Raw genomic sequence first — 12,520 nt, forward strand, 5'->3', positions numbered from 1 at the left:
CTAAGCAACAGGAGAGAACATATGATATTTTGGTGTCATCTTACATCTGCATGCACTTTCCCATTGAATGAGAGGGAAGTGCACTGGCTTAGATCCCATGTCTATTTTACTTCAATGTCATAAATATCTAGTGCCCCCACGTATGACTTAGACTAAGCAACAGGAGAGAACATATGATATTTTGGTGTCATCTTACATCTGCATGCACTTTCCCATTGAATGAGAGGGAAGTGCACTGGCTTAGATCCCATGTCTATTTTACTTCAATGTCATAAATATCTAGTGCCCCCACGTATGACTTAGACTAAGCAACAGGAGAGAACATATGATATTTTGGTGTCATCTTACATCTGCATGCACTTTCCCATTGAATGAGAGGGAAGTGCACTGGCTTAGATCCCATGTCTATTTTACTTCAATGTCATAAATATCTAGTGCCCCCACGTATGACTTAGAGAATAGTTTAGTGCCAGTAAGATGAAAATGCAACTATATAAACACTCAACATCCTCTGCATTTACTATAACTCATTGTTCAACTTACAGGATACCAAAAATCTAATAATATGGTTGCTTATTGCAAAGAAAATATGTTGTTTTTTGTTGGATTTCTAGTAAATGGAGCCATCTTGGGCATGGCTTCACTGACTGTAGATTATTATACATCCACTTGCCCACCAGCTGAAATTATGGTGAAGAACATAGTGTATCAAGCATTGAGAAGCGATTCAACTGCCTCGGCAGGGCTATTGAGGATGCATTTCCATGATTGCTTTGTTGAGGTGGGTGTATGTTTGCATTCTTATTGTTAAAAGTCCAAAGTTATGGTGAAGGTTGAGGGTTATAATTTTATAGTCTAACATGTCCTAGAAGGTTGAGTGCCCTTTTCATGGATAATCGAAATCTACACTCATGCAATAGTATCTTTTTTTATTCGCTTTAAATTTGTGGCCAATGGGATTCAAACCTGGGTTGCTCTCATACTATGTTTTCCACTTCTCCAAAGCTCCAAACTCATAGTGAGGGTCGAGCATTATAATTTTATAGTCAACACAATAAATTGACTTTTGCACGAAATAAGACTTTCTAATAACTTTTTGCTAAATTCCTTGATTGCATTTTGATCATATAATGGATCATGAGTTATCGTTATTGTGAGTTATCATTTAATTCAGTAAACTCTTGGATTCCTATTTCTCAATTTTGTTTTGGTAACTTTAACTCGTTACATATGCCCAAGATGTATGACATCGTAATTGGAGTTGGAAGATTTTACTTTCTAATTACACCCTCTTCTTGCTTTTGTCTAGGGTTGTGATGGATCAGTTCTTATTGATTCCACAGCGGATAATACGGCAGAGAAAGATTCTCCTCCAAATCAAAGCCTACATGGGTTTGAGATCATCGATCAAGCAAAGCAAGTGATCGAAAGAATCTGCCCAGGAGTTGTCAGTTGTGCTGATATCCTCACTATGGCAGCCAGAGATGCAGTTGCTTGGGTATTTAGAATTTTCCTCTTTTATCAAAATAATTTTCGATTTGAACATTTAGTACCATGGTGAAAGCATTTACAGATGCCAGTTTTGCTGAAAACTGCTGGTGTATGATATGATTTTGATGATACGTAGGCTGGGGGTCCATCATATGATGTACCAAAAGGAAGAAAAGATGGAAGGAGATCTAAAATTGAAGATACAAGCAGTCTTCCTCCACCCTCTCTCAATAGTACAAAACTCATTGAGCTCTTTGGTCAGAGTGGTTTTACTGCGCAGGAAGTGGTTACCTTAGCTGGTAAAGTGACTTTGTTTCTTAGAAAACTTAATTTCAAATTTCGAGAACATAATTGCACCAAATAAGTTATATATTTATTATAGCTGTTAGTATTTCAGGAAACATTAGTTATTTGTAGAAATCTGAAATTCGGCAAATCTGATTGGTGGGTATAGGAAACAATTGTGTAAAGAATTCCTGCAGCAAAATAGAAACGTAAACATAAAAAGAGGAATTCCTCCTTGAATAAGATGCAATAGGTGTCCTAATTATAGAAAGATTCTTCTTTCAGTATCTAATGGTGCTCAAAATTATTCTAAGAGGATCAAGTAATTCATAATTATTTGAAACGTTCACATAATTCATGAACTATTCAAAGCATTCAAAACTAATATGAGCAATCTGATAAATCATTAATCAATGAGGTTATTGATGTTACTGCTGCTGTAACTTTTTTCCTGATGCATATCTCTACGAAAAACATACAAAGTACCAGCTTCATATATGTTTTTTTAACTCTATCTTATTATGAATTTACTTTTAATCAATATTAGAATTTGCTGATTTTCCACTAAAGAAGTCATCATCCATTTTTTGAGTTCACCCTTTAATCCATATCTACATCTATTGCATACTAACGCTAATTAAACTACAAGCCCTATACTGCTTTGGTACTGTCAAACATCTTGTGGATTGCAATGATGGTCCATGCCTCTTTATTTTTACTATAACAATAACAAAACACTATGAGATATATAGTACAGTCAGTATTATTCTCTTAGAGTGTGTTTGGCAACAGAAAGTAAATGGAAACTGGACACAAATACTTTCTTTATAAACCTATAGTTTTCTGTTTACAATTCTCATTTGGATGATAAAAAGTGAGAAGGTAGAAAGTTTAGGTGGCATTAGATCAGTAGTAATTCTTTACCCGTACCAGCCAAAGAACTGTCACTGCACCATAACTCTAAAGTCGTGCTGAGTGTTGAGGGTTATAATTGTATAGTGTAATATGCTCCGGCGGATTGAAGACTCTTTTATGGACAGAAACCTGGGCTGACAGAGTAGTATTAATTTTTTTTTCTAAAATCCTAATATAAATTCGCGATCAGCATAGGTTGCTCTGGTACCATGTCAAAGGACGACCCTTCCACTACATCAAAACTCCAAAGTTATGATGAATATTGAGAGTTATAATTTTATAGTCTAACAACACCATTTGGTCATTATGAAAAGTTAATAGTAGAAAACTGAAAGTGTGGTGAGGGAATAAAATATTAATTTCTCTCTCCTCTCATTCACTTTCCGTACCCTTTCTTAAAACATTTGAGAAGGTGAAAGAGCTTTAAAAAGCTGACATGCAATCCAATTTCTATGTGCTTTGCATCACTTTCCAAATGTTAACATGGAAAAATAGAGAACGGAGCCATTCTCCAATTTCTAATCCACTTTCTTATTCGTTGTCTAGTTCAGGTGCTCACACCTTAGGCGTCGCTCAATGCAAGTTCTTCAAAAACCGCCTCAGAGGCTTCGACTCCACCAATGACGTCGACCCCACCCTAAATCCAAACTTCGCAAACATGTTATCAAGCGTTTGCAGCTCCGGCGACAGCACGAATGTATCATTGGACTGGACTAGTGATTCATTTGACAATCGCTACTTCATTGCATTGCAAATGGGAGGAGGAGTGCTTACTTCTGATCAAACATTGTTCACTAGTCCAGAAACAAAAGAGGTAGTTAGTACTTATGCAATGAGTCAGGATAAGTTCTTCTTTGATTTCTCTCAGGTGATAGTGAAGCTTGGGATGCTCAACGTTAAAGAGGGGGATGAAGGAGAAGTCAGATTGGATTGTCGTAAAATTAATTAACTGGATGTATGGAGGAGATAGAGGAGAATATGAATGTAAAATTATCAGGCTGGGATAAGAAGCATTCGAGTTTAGAGATATGTTTGTTGCGCATTGAGTGTGCATGTAGTTAACTTGATCTAAATCAAATAAATGCGGCTTGATATCATCTAATGTGTGTTTCCTGCTGTTTTTGCCAGAAGGGCTCAGCAAATGGTCAGTTAGGTTGGTTTTGACCTTTTTTTTTTTAACTGAACTGAACAGATCTAGATTAAAAACTGAACTGAACCAATCCAAGTCGGTTCAGTGCAGTGCGGTTCAGGTTGTTCAGTTTGAGCCTAGGCATGTCAAGTAGGAGCAATATAGCTAAAGCTCAGCACTCTTGCTTCCTCGAATCTTCCATTCAACTAGTATCTAATTTTATGAGCAAACTCGTCAAATCAACTGCTTCTACAAACTAAAATTAAAATTTTAGCCATAAAGATATATGAAAATATTAGTTAAAAGGAAATGCGTGAGTTACAAATATATTGAGATTGGCGGTTTGGTTATTTAGGTTTCAAATATTTAGAAACCAAAACGAACCAATTTTTTTTAAAACCAAACATGAACCGCCAAATTTCAGTTAGCTTGGTGGATTAAATTGATTTCCACTTATTTATGCTCACCCCTATTTTTAGGCTAGATTTTTGCAGAATCCCAGAACTTTAGGGGTTTTGCACACACAAAAAAAAAAACTTTGGAACTCTAGAGATCAGGAAAAAAAACTCTGAACTTACAGAATTTTACTACACCTCTATAAACTATTTAGGAATCTCATAATCATTGCTTACATGTGGAAGAAAAGTCTAAAAATGTTACATTGTTGTTAGTTTTTTCCCCTCTCATGTTAATATCCTTCATTCAAAATTTTCACCACAAATTTGGATTTGTCACAAGCTAGTAGAATTTTAAATTTAAGAAGGATTTTTCTTGTCCCCTCCCCTGCCCTTCAGGCCCCATGCTAAGTTTAGGGTATTGTGAATCTTTTTACTTTTTAGTCCTATGGTTTTTTTTTCTTTTTTCTTTGGGAAAATTGTGTCAAGACCACAAATTCCAACTTTCAATGTACCCCAGCCCCCCATATTTTTTAATGTACTACAGCCCTTTCTTTTTAAAAAAATTGTGTTCAGGCCCCTCCATCATGATTTCAGCTCATGTCAGCGGATGATTAGACATGTCATCTCATGATTAGACATGCCAGCTGGCTTAAATCTCAAATTTACCCTTCTCTTTCTCATGCCAGCAGATATTAACTCTTACAGTTAATATGTTAACTCTTACAGATAACATGTTAACTATTAATAGTTAACATGTTATCTGTAAGAGTTAACATGTTAACTGTAAGAGTTAACATGTTAACATGATAACCATGACCGCCGCCGCCCACGCGAAGTTCCTCGGGAATGCGCCAACGGCGGAGCGGGGGAGGGAGGTGTGGGAGGGGGCAGAGGGGGACCGTAGTGTTGGCATTCTTGTTTTGATGATGTTTAACAAACAATTTACTTCTAATATTATTTGTCTAGTGTTTGTGTTTTCGTATTTATTCTAGACAAACAACGAGTTGGATGATGGATGGAATTGCGTATTCACGATCATATCAAATGGAGGTTGGCGGAATAGTGGAGTGAAGCCTTGCTATCAAGTTAAAGATCCAATTACAAGCTTCATCCTAGTTTACCAAGTTGAGCTACAATGAAGATCAAGATCAAGCTTGGATAACATTTAGTTTAGGAGTTTATATTATGTGTGTTAGTACTTCAAGCTCAATCATATACACACATACACGTTTTGGTTTTGTATATATATAGTTATATTTATACATATATGTTTTGGTTTGTTAGCTTTCAAGTTTTAATATGAAACAATTTAATATAATTAGAAAACATATTTTTGTTTCATACTTATATGCATATATATGATTTCATCAATATCAATTTAATTTAGTTCAATGAAATCATGTTTTAGTGCATTATATGTGTATTTTGATAAAATATTACATTCATTGTTTATAGACTTCATAACAATAGTTTACATCTTTCTTCAAGTCTATAAAATCATTTTGCAAAGTTTCAAAAGTTGGTTTAGGTCAAAACATCAAACTCATGTGTTTACATTTTCATGTTTTGGACTATTTTGCAAAATAATGATATCCAGAGACTTTCGCAGTCGACCGTCTAGGTTGACCGTCGCTTGTCCAGAACCATAGATCTGTTTTTTGTTTCTCGCGGTCGACCGCCGCACTATCATATCAGTTCTAACGGCTAGTTTCCAGAGCCGTTGCTGAGTTGGTTTTTTGGTCTTTTTTTGGTTTTCTCTTGGCTTTGGGGTTTCATATAAATACCCCCTTATACCTCAGTTCTTATAGATCCAAGAAGTTTTTAAAACAAGAGTTTAACAAGTGTTTAAGTGTTGTTTAAGTTTGTTTAATAAGCTTTTAAGCATTTGAGTGTTTCGGTTTTGTGAATCAATTCCACAAGAGCTTAAGGAGATCATCTATTGAAGTTTGAGCTTCCAACTATTCTCTCTCTACCTCTTGATCTATTGAGAAGTTTTCTAACTCTTTTCTCTAGTAATTTTATTATTGATTTTCATATTCTTATTATTTCTAGTTTGCTATTTGAGTTAGATTTGATTTTATCTCATTGTTACACACACCCACTTGAGCTTATTGTATTTGCATTCATAATATATTTGGGGTTGGTGAGAGTTGTAACAATTGAGTGTGAGTTTTTATTATGTTTTCATCCATAGTAGAGAACAAACATTTATTGTATTGAGCCTTATTGTGAGATTCACTTTGTAATACACTTGTACACCGAGAGAAGTGTGTGACGAGAGTCGGGGATCATCCCAAGAGGAGTGGCGTCGGTTGACGAACCTAGGAAAAGGTTGTAACCGAGCACTTGAGGGAGACACGTCTAGTTCAACACTTAAGAGGGTGTAGAGTGCGATTGCAAGAGTGGTGATTGTAAAGTTTTCGGTTAGCTAGAAAACCGAGTGTGAGGTGTAAACGTTATTCGGATGAATGTAGAAAACCCGGTTGTGATAGTGGATTTCTCCCCGGGAGTGGGGAGCAGAGACGTAGGACAAAAGGTCCGAACTCCGTGATCATATTGTGTGTTTTCATTGTTTATTTTACACTATCACATTTGTAGTTTGATTATATCACCTTTGTGTTAGTTTATATATCCTTGCACATATATTTCTTATATCTCATTGCTAGGATATTTCTTGTTATTCATATTGCTTATCCTAGCTCATATTTCTTGTTGTATTTCATACTTGCTAGGATAACTTATTATTAGTTTTAATTGGCATAAAATCGGATTAGATTAGCATAAGACTCTAATCACCCCCCTAGGGTCTAACACGTAGGAGGAGGAGGGAGGTGTAAGGAGAGGTGCAGCGGGGGAGGGAGGTAGGGGAGGGGAGGGCGGCACATTGTTGAAAGTTAGGGGGGGTTGGGGCACATTGAAAATTAAAGTTTGGGGGCTTGAAGCAATTTTCCCTTTTTCTTTTGGGAGAGTCAATATAATTTTGAAAGTTCAGAAGGATTTTCTCTTATTCATAAAATTCAATGGGGGCTTATATATCAGAAAATTGTTCATAAGATGACAACGTAGATATAATCTAAGGAAGCACATTAAAAACTATGTTATACACAAGCAATTTACTTGATTGACTCTGTTTATTTTGATTTATATGTTTTGAATCATATATAAATAAAAAATTAGGCATATTGCACTATCGTTTCTCATGCATCAAATGTTTATAAAATTAATAGTTTTATAATAATACAACTAAAAAGATAATAAAAAATATGTGTTAGAAATATTAAAATATTATGATTTTTGTTTTATAAATATTACAAGACATTTAGATCACAATGGGTGGAGCGAATTATCCATAACAATAGTCTAATCCATGCATCAAAAGATGCTTCCTTAGATTGTATCTAAGGTATCACTTAATGAACACTTTTCCCTTTATATAAACAATAAAATCTAGAATTTGTATCAACTACAAATGTCATAATGTCAAAATTCATTAAAAAAAAGTCTATCCATCAATACTACTATATAATGAACCGTAGTGTGGATAGCAAAAGTTAGATGAGTGATGGACATTTTCCTCATGTCCTTTCTTTTCATTCTTATTTCTAGAAGATTTTAAGTCATGGCGTGAGAATGGAATTTGTTCGCATAATTAAGTTTGTAATTTTTCAAGAGAAACATTTATTTTCTTTCTTTTCTTTTTTTCTTTTTTTATTTCTAGAAAATTCTAAATCATGAAATGATAATGCACACATAATTAAATTCCAATATCCTCATTTTCCTTTCTATTTTTGATCACTTACTCAAATTATGTTATCCTCAATTAGGAAAGTACTAAACAAAATTATGTTAATGATAGATTTAACTGATAAATAATAGTTTAAGATATATTTTCTATTTAGAGCTCCATAGTAAAATTGCATAAATTAAATCATCTTCAAACTTTTAGATAAAAACGTGAGACTAATCATATAACTGAATATTTTTGCATGTGCATTGCACGTGCCAACATGCTAGTTTCTTATAATGGTAAGAAATTATTCATCCAAAATTACCTCATTAAAAAGGGAAAAAGGAATAAAAATACTTACGAAAAGGAAAAGACTTCTTTCGGAAAAAAAAAACTCACATAGGTTATCCAGAAGGATGGGAAATGAATGGGCAGAGAAAAAACACAAAAAACCACGGGGGAAAAAACAGTATAAAACATCAATATTTTAAAGAAGAATGTTTCTCATTAGTCCAGAACCTTCTTTCAATTTCCCAGATACCCATGGCAATCCTATATACTAGTATGATACCAACAGTTCAAGCTCGCAATTTTACTCACTCTAAATCCTCCAGCTCTTCATTTCTCTCAATTTCGTCTAAACCCAATTCGGGAAGAAGCAGCAGAAGCTTGAGAATCAGAGCAGAGACGATGGAGATTGAGAAATTAGGCATCAAAGTTGAAAGAAACCCTCCAGAGTCCAAGCTCGCTGAGCTCGGCGTTAGAAACTGGCCCAAGTAAGGATTTTCCTCCATTTTGCTTGAATTTTGGTGTTGGGTCTCTTTTTCTGGGTCATTTTGGGTGACCCACTTAGATTTTGTTCTTGGATCTTGGTGTTTGTGATGTGGGTTTAGGGTTGTCTGGTTTGTTTTTTGTTTGGAGTTTAGCCTAAGGAAATAGTAAATGCATACAGAACTGGAGATATCTTTATTATAATATTAGAATTTTCAAGAGAAATCATGATTTATTGCATGTTGTATAAACTATTGTTTGGACAATAGATTTCACCCTAAAAGAAGCTATTTTAGCATGTCTGTATAGTTCTTTTCCTGCTAGTTTGATTTTATTTAGTTGGTATTATATTTTTAGGATGAATAATGTTTATTGTTGGTTTGAGGGATGTAAATGTAAATAGGTGATTGTGTAGAAGGAAGCAAGCGAGGCGGTTTTTAGCTGTGATAAGAGAACGAATGCATACTTGTGGTAAAGTGTCATAAGACCGGGGTATTAGGAGGAGAGGAACTTGATATGATAAGTTTCAGGAGGATCCTTTACTTGAATCATTAATGTGTGTATTATTTGTTGTGTCATTGTCGATCATGTAAAGAGGGTGTTATTAGTTAGGATAGATTGAGAACTTTGTGGTCTGAATGCTCGATACTCAAAATTCTTGTAGTAAATAAATAAAGGCAGACATGTTTTAACTTCTCATTGTGCCCGCGCAAGTGTAGACATGATGGACATAACATGACGAAGTCTATGAGTAGAAGGGAGAAATTTTATCACCTAAGTTGGGTTTCCCTTGAGAAGTTGCTGGTGGATATGTATTTCAATCTGTGCGGATGTTTTTTTCACTTGCTCATCTGCTAGATTGTGATGTCAAAATTAAGGACGGTGAGGACGAATGGCTTGTCTTTTCCCCTTTTATAATATTTCACCGTAGACAATCATCGCTCGCCTTGCGTTGAGCGTGAGACATCTGCTCATTCAAAGAAAGTTTAACTAAACTAAAAAAACGAAAGAAGCCCACTACCCACTCTTCTTTCCCAATTGCCCAAGCAGATCTAATTCTACGAATTAGCCTCATAGAGCCTTCCCTTTCAAGGGTCTCCTCTCGAAGCAACTCTAAACTACTTTCGAAACGAGTTGTCAACAGAATGCATTTCCACGTGTGTTCCCTCTTTATAGACTTGGTAACTGATAACCAATTTCACCGCAATGGCGATCTTCCATAAGATAAAACTTCTTTGTTATTTTTCTTTTTTATAAATTAGTCATTTCATATCATCATTTTTGAAAAATGAAGATGTCAAACAGACCATTCGTGGGGGGTCATGGAAGAACTTGGTTTGAGGAGAGTTAATACCTCTTGTATTGAACCCTTGTCGAATTTGATTGGATCTAGGTCTTTCTCATCAACGGTCCATTGATTTAGTTGTCTTCTCCAACAATTGAAGATTGGTTAAAAGACCAAACACTGGTATTTTTAGAGAAAGTTTACATGTTTTCCCTCTGTTCAGCAAGAGTAAAAAAGTAGAGAGTGAAGACTCGAAACAATAATTGCACAGGAGAAAATGCGGAATTCCTTCCCTTTTCCTCCACAAACAGAGAGAGGCATAGAACTGATGTAGGAAAGAAAACCATACATGCAGGCCCCAAACCACTGACACAGTGAAAACCAAAAATCCTGTGGAAGGATTTCCTTTGGAGGCTCGACATATGAAAGCTTATTTTAGTTTATTCTTTTTATGCTATCATATATGAGATTAACTTTAAATAAGCATATTTCTATAACTGAAACTCCTAACTTGAATTTTATCTCCAACTACAAATTTTGCAGCATCAGAATTCAGAATTCAGAATTCATACTAGTAATAAATTTCAAAAGAGTTCCATAAGTTAATTTGAAGAGACTACGAAAGTAATTCCTTTTAACTAAACTTTCTGTAAGTACGTCTTGTGAACTAATGCTACATGCTTGAATGAAAAATACCATGCTCACAATTTCAGAGCGCTAAAACATGGGTAGATACTTGTGGAACCATGGGCTTCTTTTGGGAGTAAAATTCACGGAACTACTGTTAACCTCTGGGGAGTTATCAAAATGGTAGATACATGTAGAATCATGGTAGGTTTTTTTGGGTAAATTTCGAGGAGAATTGCACAAACGGCCATAACTTTTATATCAGGGAAAACTACAATGAAGAACTTTTCCACTAAACTACCATGTCGCTGGTCATTAGCCAGGGTTAGTTTTCATGTGCAAACACATGACATGTTTTGATCTATTTTTTCCCATATATACTTTATATATGTGTTGTATATTACCCTTCTTCCCCTCCTCTTTTCAAGGTGGTTTACACCTTATGTCCAAGCTGTTGACACCGTTGGCAATAAAATTTTCATGATACCTTTTTAAAAGTTCATGATAGCCTTCCCTTAATAATCAAAGAAGTTTATGATAGTTCCGTGAGTGCAAACCCCCTCAACATTCATGGTAGTTCTGTGAAACTTATACTCTTTGTCATTCTCGCCTTGTTATCTGCAAGGTTGCTATGTAATGGAAACAAGATCAGAAGTACAATTGATGATGTGTTACTGGTGTGATTTTTGGCGTATGTAGGTGGGGTTGTCCTCCAAGCAAGTTTCCATGGACATACACAGCGAAAGAGAAGTGCTACCTTCTCGAAGGCAAAGTCAAAGTGTATCCACAGGGCCATGGCAACGAGTACGTAGAGATCGGAGCAGGAGATTTCGTCGAATTCCCCAAAGGCATGAACTGTACATGGGATGTCTCTGTTGCTGTGGACAAGCACTACATGTTTGAATGATGTTCCCCCCATTCGGAGTTTAATTTGATCCAGGTTGAAGCTGATTAATCATGCATAAATGAGTCTAGATTAGGATTGGAGATGATTAACGGTGCCAGATTGGATCAAGCGCAATTCTGCATGATGGTTTCTTTTCCCTGTATTTGAAGTGTCACCTTGGAGTGATTTTGGTTTTCTTACCGCTTAGCTCTGTAAGTGTAGTTTGTGGTGTTCTAGACTTTTGCATGTGTAACGTACTTTTCCGAAAGTGTAATTCCAATTGAAGTTTCTTAAGCAAATAAGTTACTGTCTTCTGAGCAGCGGCGAATGGTTTGGCTCAAACGTTAGTCGCCGTGTTTACTTAGATAGTGATTCACTTTTTGCTATGTTATTGTCAGTGATGCTCCGATAAGATCCATTTCGCATCATATCTAACGAGTTCTTTGGTTCGGACCGAAGAAGTAATGTCACACTCTCTAATAGATTTGTCTCATGTTACAAACCTCCAAGCTATAAACTCTTAATATTAAAGCACTCTCTAATAGATCCATCTCATGTTACAAATCTCCAAGTCCAAGCGATAGATCGAGCTATCTACTTTTAATCCAGAAAAATATATGATACAACGGGGTGACTTTCCCGAACATGACATTTACATTGGTGAAAGGATAATAATATATGGATTGTTTTCATGTTAAATTGTGGGTTAAACAGCACTTAAATATCCTACTGCTTCACGACCTTTACACTAAAATACTCTTAAGTTGTAAAATGTAGCACATAAATACCCTAAGTTATCCACTGTTAGAATATGTTAAACACCGTTAAAAACCCCGTTATGACCAAAATACCCTCTATAAAAATTTAATAAAAAGATGAAGGTTATGTATAATGGGAAATATGACGATAGATAGGATCAAGACAAAAAATGCTATGTACTAATCACTCTGGAATATTTCTAGAAATATTCTCACATGCAACTAACAAAAGGTACTTGTTGATGTCT

The 12,520-nt window shown here is 35.4% G+C and overlaps 2 protein-coding genes across 2 annotated transcripts; both read left to right on the plus strand.

The window, feature by feature from the left end:
• On the plus strand, window positions 635–3,772 carry LOC109829392 (peroxidase 47-like). Its single transcript, XM_020396516.1, has 4 exons — window positions 635–787; window positions 1,310–1,498; window positions 1,628–1,790; window positions 3,243–3,772. Exons 1-4 carry the CDS (start codon window positions 635–637, stop codon window positions 3,638–3,640), a joined length of 903 nt encoding a protein of 300 aa, XP_020252105.1. The 3' UTR covers window positions 3,641–3,772.
• On the plus strand, window positions 8,428–11,834 carry LOC109830183. Its single transcript, XM_020397362.1, has 2 exons — window positions 8,428–8,721; window positions 11,328–11,834. The coding sequence occupies exons 1-2, from the start codon at window positions 8,489–8,491 to the stop codon at window positions 11,533–11,535; spliced, it is 441 nt and encodes a 146-aa protein (XP_020252951.1). The 5' UTR covers window positions 8,428–8,488; the 3' UTR covers window positions 11,536–11,834.

Source organism: Asparagus officinalis, chromosome 2 (assembly GCF_001876935.1).
Source record: "Asparagus officinalis chromosome 2, Aspof.V1, whole genome shotgun sequence".
Taxonomy (NCBI): domain Eukaryota; kingdom Viridiplantae; phylum Streptophyta; class Magnoliopsida; order Asparagales; family Asparagaceae; genus Asparagus; species Asparagus officinalis.

Coding starts and splice junctions, on each gene's coding strand:
- LOC109829392 (XM_020396516.1), top strand. CDS start 635: ATGGCTTCACTGACTGTAGATTATTATACATCCACTTGCCCACCAGCT. Junction 1,499..1,627: donor CCAGAGATGCAGTTGCTTGG/GTATTTAGAATT, acceptor GATGATACGTAG/GCTGGGGGTCCATCATATGA. Junction 1,791..3,242: donor GGAAGTGGTTACCTTAGCTG/GTAAAGTGACTT, acceptor TGTCTAGTTCAG/GTGCTCACACCTTAGGCGTC.
- LOC109830183 (XM_020397362.1), top strand. CDS start 8,489: ATGGCAATCCTATATACTAGTATGATACCAACAGTTCAAGCTCGCAAT. Junction 8,722..11,327: donor GGCGTTAGAAACTGGCCCAA/GTAAGGATTTTC, acceptor TGGCGTATGTAG/GTGGGGTTGTCCTCCAAGCA.